This window comes from Leiobunum rupestre, chromosome 1 (genome assembly GCF_980474605.1).
Source record: "Leiobunum rupestre chromosome 1, qqLeiRupe1.1.hap1, whole genome shotgun sequence".
Lineage (NCBI taxonomy): Eukaryota > Metazoa > Arthropoda > Arachnida > Opiliones > Sclerosomatidae > Leiobunum > Leiobunum rupestre.
This window is the reverse complement of record NC_143384.1, coordinates 19838620-19853444: the sequence shown is the minus strand read 5'-3', so window position 1 is coordinate 19853444 and position 14825 is coordinate 19838620. Positions and strand designations below refer to the sequence as shown.

At 34.2% G+C, this 14825-nt stretch overlaps 1 protein-coding gene and 1 non-coding gene across 2 annotated transcripts in view; one reads left to right on the top strand and one right to left on the bottom strand.

Moving 5' to 3' along the window:
• Nucleotides 1-5054: 5054 nt before the first annotated feature.
• TRNAE-UUC (transfer RNA glutamic acid (anticodon UUC)) lies at nt 5055-5126 on the bottom strand. Its single transcript has one exon. It is a non-coding gene; the product is annotated as a tRNA-Glu (tRNA).
• A 1876-nt stretch (nt 5127-7002) lies between these two features.
• LOC149961276 (uncharacterized) overlaps nt 7003-14825 on the top strand; it is a 73826-nt gene continuing 66003 nt past the window's right edge. The window contains exons 1-2 of the mRNA XM_090176480.1: nt 7003-7065; nt 11033-11253. Of these exons, the coding sequence (XP_090032606.1) occupies nt 11185-11253 (69 nt within the window). The 5' untranslated portion in view covers nt 7003-7065; nt 11033-11184. The remainder of the gene's footprint in view (nt 7066-11032; nt 11254-14825) is intronic.

Sequence of the window (14825 nt, the reverse complement as noted above, 5' to 3'; positions counted from 1 at the left end):
ATCTGCTCCCCGCGAAACAAGGTTTTGAAAATTACGAATGTGCCGTCTCCTCTAAAATGACGAACAAACGTTATCATATGACCCGTGGCGCCATCCATTATTTTTGAAAAAAAATCTTTTTGCCGGAAAACGCGTCTTATTTGAACGAACCATTGAGAGATAGACGGCGCCACGGGTAGAATTATAAAGTTATCTCGTCATTTGGGAGCAGACGGCAGTATTCATATTTGTTAAAAACTTGTTTCGCGAAATACTGAAATCCTACGTTTTGATTGTACCTATAGATTAATATTCCCAACTCAATGTCTCCCCCAATCCGATTATGGTTCTAGCAAAGACTCGCAAAGACTATAGAAGCTTACGCACAAATCAGTCTATGTAGCGTAAGCTTCTATAGTCTTTGGTTCCAGTGTTGGAAATAAACTTTTTAAAACTACTGGTCAATATGACCACAATACCCCCTACTTAAAAAATAATTTACTGGTCACGACCACTCTATTCTAACCCACTTATCTCCCTCCCTCTTTTTTTTACTTTTGAAAGTGAATTGTTTATAGCGATTCGGAACTATAATGATAATTATTTATCACAAACCAAAGAGCTTTGATTTTTATCACATTTCTTATGAAACTTTAAAAAATATTTCATCATCTTCTCGTTCTTCGAATAAAAATTTATCCGTATTTACAGTTTTACATCATCTTCTAGTCCTTCGAATAAAAACAGTTTAACTCCTTTCTGACCTTCTTTTTGTTTCTAAAATCCATAAAGTAATTGCGGGATAGGCATCAATGTCTTCTATGTTTATGTTTCTTAAACATATTCTTCATGATTGATCTAGATGTTTCGCAGTTAGCGGAAGAACGTCAAATTCCATTACTGCCAGATGCCAGGAAATACGTTTGATTTAGGAGTAGCAATAAGTCGAAATCCGCAATTTCATTGGCTGTGAGAAGCTGAGAGCAAAACGCTTTTATCATTTTTTCTTTTCGGCATAGAATTATCATTTTAATTAAAAATAAACTGGTCATTATGACCAGTGAACCCCCCAGATTCCATTTAATTTACTGGTCATAGCCCAAAATAAACTGGTCTTTGACCGACGCCACCGTCTTATTTCCAACACTGTTTGGTTCCAGTCTCATTTCTATTTTTATGCTATTGGCGAAGAAAATTGCCTGTTACTCTTAGAAAAATGCTTGTACTATTACAAAATCAGTTGATAATCATAAATAAAGTTATTTTCTGTTATTATTTTTACCTATTTTCGTACAGTCGAAAAGATGCGGAGCAAAATTTTTGATAGGTTAGTTTCGAACCGTTAGAAACAATTTCATAGCGGCGGCGCGTGACCAACGTCATAACCATAGATATAAGAAATATATATAAAGGTCTAGATAAATTTCGGGACGTCTAAGCCTAACATAAATTACGGAATTGACACCTAGCAGACACTAAGTTAATTTAAAGGGGGACAGGCAGAAAAAAACCTAGGCCTTTAAGGTCGCACGGCCAACTATGAACACGAGTTACCGAATTGAAGTTGGCTGTGAAAAGGTGGTCACGTGATTTTGTTTTCCCATTTTAACAAGTTCGTTAAGACCAAATTTACTTTATAGTATCGCCAATTGATGTGTTAATTTACATTAAAAAAAATTAGTTTTTAACCCAAATGATCTTTGGTAAGTTTTTTTTTTAATATCGTCATTAGTAACGTTGGTCGGGGAAATATGGGTAGACAACTTTAAGCATTACTCATTTAATTTTTTTATTAGCAAAACCTGAGGCCTCACCATACTAGGTTCCAGTTGTATCATAAGTATATAATAATGTTACATAATATTATAATTTATAGACTTTTGGTTGTATATAGCATTTGCTGTAACACTCTAGAGTAAGTTCCTAATGCTTCCCTAGATAAACAGAATTAAAGCAACTGGCAGCTCAATCATTGCCACCTTTATTATAAAAAGGCCCCGTTTATTAGAGATGGCCATGAATCTATCCGATTCTTCGATAAAAAGCGACTTTAGTGGAGAGCGTGGTGCCATCTATTAATGGCAAAGGAAGCTAAAATTCAAAATTTCGAAAAAATAATGTCTACAGAGAACCGTTGTAGACAATTTTTACTCTATTTAGTGGACTTTAACCCAAATTATATATCCCATGTAAAAATGTTGTTTAAAATTACTGTAATTTATGTTATTGACCAATTTACAAACGATTCAATCAACGCGAGGGGTACCTATAAGTACCCGCCTTTTGGGTCAAAATGTTGCTTAACTGTCTTGTTTTTAATAATAATAATAACAATAATAATAATAATAATCAGCTAGGCCAATACCTAAGGCCCAAGTATTCTAGCGACATCTGTTGATAAAAGAGCTACTTGACATCCAGTCGACACTTGCTTTAAAGAAACTGTCGGCTCTATCATGGCCACCTGTATTATGAAAAGGCCCCTGTTATTAGAGATGGCCATGAATCTATCCGATTATTCGATAAAAAGCGACTTTAGTGGAGAGCGTGGTGCCATCTATTAATGGCAAAGGAAGTTAGGTTCAAAATAGCCAAATGATAACGTCGTCAGAGAGCCTTTGTAGAGTACTATATTTAGACAAATTATACTTTAGTAAGTGGGCTTTAACCTAAATTATATATCCCATGTAAAAAATATTGTTTAAATTATTGTAATTTATGTCATTAACCAATTTACAAACGATCCAATCAACGCAAGGGGTACCTTTAAGTACCCGCCTTTTGGGTAAAAATGTAGCTTAGCTATCTTGTTTTGATTACGGCGATAGCGACATCTGTTGAAATAAGAGCTACTTGATGACGAGCCGACACTTGCTTTAAGTCTGCTTATGCGCCACTTATCTCCCTTTTACCGCCCGGCCACCAAAAGAGGGCGTAGTGATAGATTTCGAGTCGACAACTTCGGTCAAATAATTTTATTTCTCCCCCAGCGTGGAGTAAAAAAATAATAACATTCGGAAAAGCTATCAAAAAATTTAGGTACTAAACAAAAGCTCGTTAGTTTGCCATTTCACATACATTAAAATTTGAAAGAATTTCGGCACCCTTTATATTGTGTCAGAAAGATTTTCGTTTTATATTATAAAGCGATAAAATGGGGTGAAGACTAGTGTGAAGATTCGAATAAAAAGATTTTAATCGTGACAAAAGTGGTTCGTTTCTTTCAAATCTTCCGACAAGCATTACAAAAGCAAACGCAAATGAAATGGTGCATAACGATACACTCCTACTAAGCTTCTCTTCTCTTAGAATTGGTAATGTAACTAGGCGAATACTTTTGTACTGCCCCTGAGCAGCTTATGGCCAATTTCGAACTGCTATTTTTCTGAGACCAAATATAAAAACATTGGTACTGGTGTAGCTCCGGACAGCGAATAGTTTTCAGCTGTCACTGTCATATTCATTTTTTATATCTTTCACAGAAACTGAAACAAAAAATAGTTGCGCTACCGGTGGGAAAACGGCGCTGCTTACGTAACCATACTGTCGATCGCTGTCGAAAAGGACGCGTTTTTTCCCAAGTGCGCCAAAAGTAAAAAGGCCTCGTTTTCAACCGGGACGCGCGCTTATTTCAAGATATTCTAGTTTTGTAGTTTCATTTTGTTGTCACAATAGCAAGATAGAAACTACTTCTATACGTTCTATTACGCGAGGTTCGTCGTCTTGTTAGTGGTTACGCAGTTTTTATGTGTTTCTTTGGAGGACTTTACTTTGGTGATTTTCGAAATAAAGGATAAAATAAGCCATCTATGAAGACTGATTCTGTGAACATTGGAGGATTCGAAATGTAAATGTTTTTAAAGTTTTTGTTTAATTTTCTTGGGTTAATTCGATAGGCAGATCACTCCCTTGATTATTAGTACACACTCGTATGATTAAATCATGATTAAATATTATTATTAAAATCAAAGCTGTAGATTGATTAAAATTTACTAAATCATTATTAATTTTTTTTATTTTTAGGATACCCTGTAAATAAGTGATCTGCATCTCGAATTCATTTTATTTATAGTTTTGAGCATATTTTATGTTTTGGTTTATTGAGGGTGTTCATTTAATACTTTTTATTTTGAGATATTATGGTAAATATTAACTTTTGTTTTATGTATATTTGGTGTTTGGTATATTCACGTTTCATACCGTATTTTGAGTTACCCTTTTATATAAATACTAAACCGTTCTGCAGCTTTGCTTAATTTACATAAATTTTAACTTACGCCTCGAGCCTCATCTTCAAAAATTAAGCAATTCCAAAAACCTCGGTTAAATACCCGCAACCATAATACTGGTTAATTTCACCTAGTTCCACCGAGAAATAACATTACTTATGTCATAAAAATAAGAAAGCAACCACTTCTGAAAAACGTGCTAGACTTGCTCGAAAAAATAAAAAATAAGTTTCGATTAATTATAATTTATCGTATAAGACAAAAAAAACCTATTACCCTCCAGTTTTTTTTACGCATGAAAGTTTTTTTCCTTGTGTATTTTTCCGGTATTTCTTTAGTATATAATTTCAGATGGCAGTATGAGCTAATCATATTAAGTAGCTCCCAATGACAGCCCTGGGGTAAACCAGTTTGTAATTATATCTCCCATAGCAGATAATATCGGTTAATTTCATACGCGTTTGACCAAAAGTTCGAAGTGAAACAATAATTTTATTTTAGTTACCTTTAAGTCCCGTAGATGCCGCCAGCCTAGCTATTTTTATTTTTTAATAAGATGGTATGGTCTGGTGTGAGGCTAGATTTAAAAATTTACAATAGTGGTTTCTATAAAATAAATTGAATAAAAAGTAAGAAATATAACATGTGGCTCTTTCTTACGTCACAAGACAGAGCTTTAACAGTAATATTCCTCTGGCGACTGTAGCGCGCGCTCGTAGACTTGTAAAAGTAAGAGACTGTGACGTAAGAACCACATTTAAACGAGAAAGCCACGTCACTTTATAGAAAGACCTATTGATAGAAATATTTTAATTCGCAATGTTTTTAATTTTACAAAAAATCAAGCTCCGATACCGGGAATCGAACCCGGGCCTTCTGGGTGAAAGCCAGATATCCTAGCCACTAGACCATATCGGATGTTGTATATAGACTCGTAAAACGCGTTTTTGAGCGGCAGCACCGAAGGAAAATGTAAACGCACTCTTTCTTGTCGACTGCTTTTTTTTCAGCTATTTTGAATATTTTGAAGATTTTATTTATGAAGTTATTTTGGGTTAACCTTATATTATCTACGGATATACGTTTTTTTATATAAGAAGCTTTCCCGTGGAATAAAAGTTTCGAGCTAAAGCTAAAGTTCAATGGAATTTTACCATTATATAATATTTTTTAAATTTATCGGCGCGTAAAATGTTGATACGCGCGGTGAGCTGGGTAACTTATGAAAATGTTTCGTGGTTTTCTTGACTAATCATTACATTAAAGATTATAAAGATGAACAAAAAAAGGAATAAAAAACCCCAAACATTTCACGGGAAGAGGGTAACCTTCCGTGGAAATTACAATAAATACGTTTTTTTACACGCCGTGGTCGCAGGCGGGAAAGCTATTGTAGTAATTGGGGACAATATTTGGCAAAAGAGGGCGTTACTTGTCCATCGTACGAACATAAATCGCATTCCCACCAAAATGGTATCGACGCGAAACGAGAACAAGTTACTTTTTAAGATTTTTTTTCTTTTGTAGACAGTCATTATGAAATTCGTATATTATTTGATATTTACTTATCTAAATTCCATAATTACTATTCTTTTGTTAAAATTTCTTGATTGAAATAATTATAAAAATTGTATTTCACGCCTTCTGAGATAATCGTTTTTATTATTATTTTGTTAGGATTAAAATTAACTGATCCGGCAGCATTACTAAGCCGTTTGTTAAAAGCATAGAAATCCTACCTATGTGTTTTATATTAGGTGTTTATTTAAAATTACTGTTCTACTCTAGAACAAGCAGTCTAGCAGGGCTGCCGGATTAGTTAATTTTCATTCTAACAAATCGCACATTTAAATTACATTTATTGAGAATATGTTTTTTGTTGTTATTATTATTATTACGAACATATGGGGCATTACCAGAACTGTGTCACTTTTTGTGGGGGAAGCGCAAAAAAAACTTTTTATTGTAGTTTTCAAGGGCAACTTGACTGTGTCTATTTCTCTGGTGTGTAATATTTGGGCCAGGTTGGACGTGTTTATTGAATTTCAATTGACGTTTTTACAACTTAGCAAGTAATTTTCATTATTTTGTAGTATTTTGTGTTTTTTGTAGCACAGAAGTTCTCATATCCGATATGGTCTAGTGGCTAGGATATCTGGCTTTCACCCAGAAGGCTCGGGTTCGATTCCCGGTATCGGAGCTAAACTTTTTGAGGATTTACCACTCCTTTATTACGTTTTAAGGGACGTAGTCTTATATGGAAACCCTCAAATTAACAGTGCTATATCATGGAAAGACTCTAAAATTAATATTTAAATTAAATTATGTAATTTTATTATAAATTAATAAAATAAAATTATGTTATTAAAAACGTTAAATTAAATAAATTAACTAGTTTAAAATAACGCTATCACCAATCGGAGCTAGCACGTGAGGTTTCGTAGGAGCGAAGTCAGGGCACGTTATTATGTTTAAAATTAAGTCGGTAGAAGCGACAGTGTCTCCATCTAGGTCTGTCTGTCGAAAACACGAATTAGTTTTTCAAAGCCGAATTCCTCGTCGTAAAACATACGCCCTTATCGAGTTAATTGATGTTCGAAGAACGCCCGATGTTATCTAGACTAAATCTATGTAGCTCTAAATACGACTGGCTTAAAGTGAAAAGGCGAGGGGATGGAAAACGCCTGTTTTGACCTATTAATCTCTGCCAACCCCCTCTGCTATCTCAAAACAGGTAGAAACTTTCGATTTACTTGGGTACCATTTTGCGAGGTCGACAGCTGCGTTCAGCTTTTGAGTAGAATCAGTTGATCCGAGTTGTAGAATTTTAAATCGATGTATTTTTGGATTTTGTAATGTAAGTTTTGATTTGTAAATTTTTCTTGTTGTAGTTTTATTATTTTTATAATCGGTGTTATTACCCTTTTTTGTTCGTTAATTGGTGCGAGCATTAGTAACGTAATAGCATAAGTAACATAATTGGTGCAAGCATTAGTAACGTAATAGCATAAGTAACATAATAACAATAAGTATGACACTTCCTATTGCTTTAATGCTAATTTTCTAACCAAATTGTTTTTCGGCACTGATACTCTCTTCAAGCTGTGACTTGGACTCGCGACTTACCGTTTTTTATGACTACGTTAAGCCTAATATCGAAGAGCTTTGTTTCGAAGCCCGCGTGCGAATCACGCGTGATAAAAAAAAACATGAGCTCGTGGCGCCGAGAAAAACATTTTTAATTTTGATCATTTTAGCCTAATATTCCGCCTATCTATCGGAAACCGATTTCGGCTTAGCGGAAGTCTCGCGTATTTTAGACACTAGAGGTCTCTGCGCTGAGAAAACATCTTGATTACGCAATAACTATGAAAATTAGTTTGGTTGTAAATCTCTTTAATTGTCATACTTATTTGTTATTATGTTACTTATGGTAATAGTGTAAGCGAATTCTGCGCCTTTTCAAAATAAGCTTATTTTAAATGATTCAGCGTCAGAATGTCGTTAACCGAAGTCATTCAGTGCCATATTTATGTGTATTATGTTATTTATGGTGCAAAAACTTTGCAAACGATTTATCGTTTTCTTTTTAAACACAAAGCGTTAGCAGCTAAGTCAACTTCGGACGTTGGTCGATAGATGGCTCTACGTTTAATTGAAATAACTAATTATTATTTTTCTCTAACTTGTAAGTAATTCATTGAATCAATAAATATAAATGAAAAGTAAAAAAAGCAATATTTTCGTAGAAAAACCGTATTTTCACTTTAAATATTGATAATATTTTATTAATATTTATAATACAATTATGGCCGAACAAAAGACGGTATTTTGGTCGACAAAAACAGCGTATTAACCGCAAAAGCGTACGGTTCGTTAGGTTTTAAACATAATGTTTTAAATCTTATCTCATTCGAGTGAAGCTCTGGGTCTGGCACTTAACAAATTTCCGCATAATTTAGAAGTTTTTTTATTCGTTGTAGTTTCCTTTCTACGCTTTAAATAGCTATTGTTTTCAGTACCTTTTTTCGACCAAATTATTTGACGATGCCCTTTGCAAAAATCAGCGAAATCTAGTGCCAGGAACCGATTGAATTGCTGATCCGTGAACTGAACTGCGTTTCGTGCAAGTTTTACCTGGTAGTATAGACAAAGGCGGGGCTTAGTTAAAGTTTACGCCGGATTAAGGCGTATTAAATAGCGCGTGTTTCGTCGGCTTAATCGCTGGATAAGTTATTCAGTCGTGACGCGTATTACGTCACTTATGAGTTCTCTAGTTTCCCTTTCAGTTTCTTAGATGCTTTTTGTTGAATCTTTCTGTTTCGCGTTGTTTTGGTCGGTTGTTTTTATGCATTGTAAGTTCGTTTTAGGGTTTTCAAGTTTCCTTTAGTCTATGGAGATTTAGTGCGTGGGCGTTTTAACCAATACGCTAAGCCTTGGTTTTTATTATCGTAACTACTACTAACTAGCGCCACTCTGCTCTAGCTTTTGTTAATTCCAATGTTAGAAATGAGAAGTTCGTTAATCCCCCATAAATAAAGGACTTTAAACTCCCTTCAAAAACAGTGTTGCCAAAGTCAGGGAATTTAAAAATAGGCGTAAAACGTTAGGGAAATTTAAGCATAATTTTAAATTAACACATACTAAAATTTAATTTAATTCAATAGCTTCTCATCAAGTTAAAAGTCTGTCTTTGGCACTAAAAAGGTCTGGAAATATCTTTAAAAGTGGTCAGGGAATTTGAATATGAAAATAACGGTTTTTTTAAATAAACTTATCAAAATATAAGCAACCGATTTAAAAATTATATTAAAATCATTATTTATAAAGGCAAATTTACCAATAACGATGAGGAAAATCTAATAGCGTCTACCATCATAGATATAGGAAACGTATATAAAGGTCTAGATAAAATATTTCAAAGGGAGTGAATACGGAGGTGACAGCTAGCAGAAACGCGTAATTTCTGCAGGCTATCCCTAAAAGGCGCTATCTATCGGTAAGAAATCTCGTGCTATCGTCGCGAGAGCCATTGTCTCCTGCTTAAAAATGATACTAAAAGTCACCAACAGATGGTGTCTAAAGACTGCGGCCTGCGGAAAGGTCAAGCACTTAGTACTAAAATGCTAAGAGAGCTCGCGCTCTTGGTCACGTACCTTCCTCGGTGTCTGCTAGGTGTCAATTCCGTATTTTATGTTAGGCTTAGACGCCCCGAAATTTATCTAGACCTTTATATACATTTCTTATATCTATGTCTACCATAGATAAAATAACTTTGTATTTATTTTAAGTTATTTTATCTATGTCGTCTACTTTAGCCGTTACCTATTCAGGTTTCAATAGCCAACCAAAGGGGACGTAGCGATAGTTTTTGATCGCGAATAGGTTTCCTCAATGATATTGACAACATATAAAATCGTATTATGTTGCTTTATAATCTCAAAAGATAAAAAAAATGCATTCTTATATTTGCTTATGGATTCAGGCAATAAAGATTATATGGCATAGGAGGACTGATTAAATTATCTTTACTGTGGCAAATTGTAAACTACAGTTGCAACACTTCATCCGTCATAGGGGACTATTGAAGATAGACAGGTTAACGTTTTCCGTTGCTACGTAACACGTTGTGAAATTTTTAATGATTAGGGTACTGATGAGCTCTAAATACGGCGAAACAGGCATTTGTTAGAAATTAGAATGAACCTTATTGACTGATTTCAAAATTACGTTTTTCCACGTGACAATACCTTTACATTGTAAGGTATAGCAGGTTTATTTACCTGCATGCTTTTATACCCTAACATGGCGGCGTATTTTCACGAGCAAAATTCATTTTTAGATCCACCAATTCAAAATAGTCGATACATTTGAGTTAAGTAGAAAGTATTTTGCATTTTGCATTTTGAGTTATGGAGAAAGTATTTTGCATTTTACATTTTGAGTTATGGCGAAAGTATTTTGCATTTTACATTTTGAGTTATGGAGAAAGTATTTTGCATTTTACATTTTGAGTTACGGAGAAAGTATTTTGTATTTTACATTTTGCATTTTGAGTTATGGAGAAAGTATTTTGCATTCTACATTTTGCATTTTGAGTTATGGAGAAAGTATTTTGCATTTTACATTTTGCATTTTGAGTTATGGAGAAAGTATTTTGCATTTTACATTTTGCATTTTGAGTTATGGAGAAAGTATTTTGCATTTTACATTTTGCATTTTGAGTTATGGAGAAAGTATTTTGCATTTTACATTTTGCATTTTGAGTTATGGAGAAAGTATTTTGCATTTTGAGTTATGGAGAAAGTATTTTGCATTTTACATTTTGCATTTTGAGTTATGGAGAAAGTATTTTGCATTTTACATTTTGCATTTTGAGTTATGGAGAAAGTATTTTGCATTTTACATTTTGAAAAAAAAAACATTTTGTACAAACCTCGTAATTTTACATTACACATCATGCAGACGAGCGCAGACGACGCAAAGTTTGAACCCAAACTTCCCCCTCTTTTAACTCGTTAGGCCTTGTCCGGTTTAAGGGAAATCGACGTCGTCTCAATTAACTCTGCTCGGTTAATCGTTTCAAGATGGTAATTATCGAAATTTTAACGAGTGTTGCCCTTGTTCGGGGCGTAATTAATAACCTAGACTCGGGAGACCGTATTTCCTATTTGAATAAGTACGTGCGAGTTTGGGCTGGTCTCGTTTGTTTTCAAATATTTCCTGATATAACGGCGCGCTATGTTTTAAAGGAAATAACGCATCATGTTCGCGTACTGCCTGGATCATCCCGAATTTTTATATTGCCCTTTTTTTCCTTTTAGTAGCAGCTAGCGAATAAGAGTTCAAGTTCCGGATCACACTCACAATATTCGAACTCGCCAAAGTCTGTTCGCCGTGTTACCTCGATGAAAGGATAACAAGTACTCGGTTCGTCTTTTCGAGTGCAGTTTTTTCCCGGGTGCTCTTTGGCAAAATGGCTGTTGTCCATCGTGGTTCCAACTTCAGTGACTATGCGGGGATGGGGCTGTTAGCCCATATACAGGTTAGTTTTGTTGATATTCTCACGTTGGTTTTGGTGTATTTTGTTTCGAATATTTTGACCATTTTGGTGGCGATGTTAAGCTCTAGATTTACAATACTTTGTCAACGAGTTTCAGCCAACTCTTTTCTAGGCGTTTACGCGGACGTCCATCAATCTCCTGAGAGTCGCAGACGTTCGCGTGAAACTTCTAGAAAAGAGTTTGCTGAAACTCTTTAATTACGCGTTAGAACGTCTACAGCGGTATGCTTAAAGCAACTGTCGGCTCTATCATTGCCATCTGTATTATGAAAGGCCAATGTTTAGGGCTGTGCGATTAGTGGTCTTAGGCAATCGAGTCGGTTATCTAGTATCAAATTTATTTTCTTCGAGTATTCGAGTCGAGTAATATTGAAGTTGAGTCGAGTAATCGAGTACTTGATTAAAGAGAAACTTTATCTTATTCGAGTCGAGTAACTAAATAAAATCTCGAGTAATATTTTTAACGAGTCGGGTTATCTAGTACTTGATTAGGAGCTGGTTTTATTCAAGTAATTATGAAATTAAATTTAAAAGGAGTATAAAGTAACTTTCAATGCTGAAAATATTCCTTTAATTTAAATGAACCACAGTTTCCACAACTTTGTAGGTACCGTTTATTGCCCCCCCAAAAAGTTGTTAAAACCCCTCTTTGAACTTTGAAGCAACGAGGAGAGAAAAACCAATACCCGAATATGGAACTTTTTGGTACTCTGTAATCAACGAGTATTCTCAAATTACTTATTCGAGATCGAGTTCGAGTACTCAGATTAAAACGTTTCTATTTAATTTGGAAATTAATTTTAAAAATGAAGTTTATATTTTATATATTAATTTGATCTGTAATTTGGGTGTAAAATAAATACACAAAATAAATTAAAAGATAAGAAAATGTAGTACATTTGTGAATCTTGAAAAAATAAAGTTGAATAAATAATTAATTTATGAATGTAAGAATAATATTTTTCAACCTCCTACCGTTGCAGACTCGGTTTAGGCCAGGCTCTTACTGCTCTTCATAACGTCTCCGTCCTACCTTTCACTAGCCTTTGCTTCGTAATGGAGACAATACCTAGTGGAAGGCAGGACGTATACGAAACGGAGAGCCAGAGGGCGCCTAGCCTAACTCTCTCCCACAATCGTCAACAATAACGCACGGTTATTGTAAGCTTAATTTTATCCAAGACACGAAGCCATACAAGTCGCGAGAATAATAAAAGTCATCCTAATTAAATTTCAGAGCGCGTCAACACTCTTACAATACGAATAACTCGAGTACTTTCGCTCGTAATTACCGCGAATTTCACAATGCAACACCCCCATGTTGTTAGATTATTCGTACACTTTTACGATCCTGCTGAGCTGAAAATGAGTGCTCTTATTTTATCCCTCGTGTATCATATTGCATTAATATCACAAGTCTATTAGATTTATACATAAGTATGTGCCTTTGGCTGGGTTGTCGCAGTACCTGGAAAACATGGAAAATCGACAAAATGGGTCAAAAAGTCAGGGAAAAATCAGGGAATTTTAAGAACTAGTAAATAAGTCAGGGGAAAATCAGGGAATTTTAGGAACTAGTAAATAAGTCAGGGAAAAATCAGGGAATTTTAAGAATTAGTAAATAAGTCAGGGGAAAATCGGGGAATTTTAAGAATTAGTAAATAAGTCAGGGGAAAATCAAGGAATTTTAATAACTAGTAAATAAGTCAGGGAAAAATCAGGGAATTTTAGTAACTAGTAAATAAGTCAGGGGAAAATCAGGGAATTTTAGGAACTAGTAAATAAGTCAGGGGAAAATCAGGGAATTTTAGGAACTAGTAAATAAGTCAGGGAAAAATCAGGGAATTTTAAGAATTAGTAAATAAGTCAGGGGAAAATCGGGGAATTTTAAGAACTAGTATATAAGTCAGGGAATTTTAAGAACTAGTAAAGAAGTCAGAGAATTTGAATCTGAAAAAACTGTGGCTTTGGGAAATGTTTTACTGATAGCTATTTACAGTATGACGTAACGAGTAATATTCATGTAGCTAAGGATATGGCACTGCAAATATTTTAAACTTGGGAGGTAGAGAATGTGGAAGGCCGTGTGAAGACGACCATCAATCGCTGCATTTTTGTCTGCTAAGCAGACGCTTTGTGACTTATCGCTTGCGTAGCAGACGGAAATCAAGAATTGCCACATATTCTTAGATCTCTTAATGCATTCTTGGAGTTTTCAAAATTTATCAGTAAAAGCTTTTGCTCGTGAAGAATAAGAAGTGTCATACTTATATGTAACGAGATTATAGGCTTATGTTAATCGATATTATAGGCTTATGTTAACAGATATTATAGGCTTATGTTAATCGTTATTATACGCTTATGTTAATCGTTATTATACGCTTATGTTAATCGTTATTATACGCTTATGTTAATCGATATTATACGCTTATGTTAATCGATATTATAGGCTTATGTTAATCGATATTATAGGCTTTTGTTAATCGATATTATAGGCTTTTGTTAATCGATATTATAGGCTTATGTTAATCGATATTATAGGCTTATGCTAATCGATATTATAGGCTTTTGTTAATCGATATTATAGGCTTATGTTAATCGATATTATAGGCTTATGCTAATCAATATTATAGGCTTATGCTAATCGATATTATAGGCTTATGCTAATCGATATTATAGGCTTTTGTTAATCGATATTATAGGCTTATGTTAATCGATATTATAGGCTTATGCTAATCGATATTATAGGCTAATGTTAATCGATATTATAGGCTTATGTTAATCGATATTATAGGCTTATGCTAATCGATATTATAGGCTAATGTTAATCGATATTATAGGCTTTTGTTAATCGATATTATAGGCTTTTGTTAATCGATATTATAGGCTAATGTTAATCGATATAAGAAGTGTCATACTTATATGTAACGATATTATAGGCTAATGTTAATCGATATAAGAAGTGTCATACTTATATGTAACGATATTATAGGCTAATGTTAATCGATATAAGAAGTGTCATACTTATATGTAACGATATTATAGACTTATGTTAATATTTAAGTGATAATGTTGTGCCAATAGCTCAGTGAAAGTTTTAGCCCGTAAAGAATAAGAAGTGTCATACTTATATGTAACGATATTATAGGCTTTTGTGAAGATTAAAGTGATAATGGTGTCAAGGTTGTATGTAACTAGACGAACTACTTTTTTGTTGTAACGTTTGATATATATTTTCAGTTGGACAGTGAGGTTTCTTTGAATTCTTTAAAAGTAGATTTGACGGTATTTTTCCTCGTCGGTTAATCCAGATTTTAGCCGGCCCCTTACATCGCGAACTGGGGCTGCTTCTAGGATGGTCATAAATTTCTAATTACTTTGACGCGATTCTTGTCGATTTTTGCCTATGGGCGTTATTTTTATTATCTTTCTTGTTATTGACGAGACCCGCATGTTTTTTTTTCCGCGTTTTTGGCTAGTTTTCCTTATTTATGGCCACTAAGCGACATCTCTTGGTTCTTTTGGAAATTATTATTTTTATTTTCGTTTTGGTA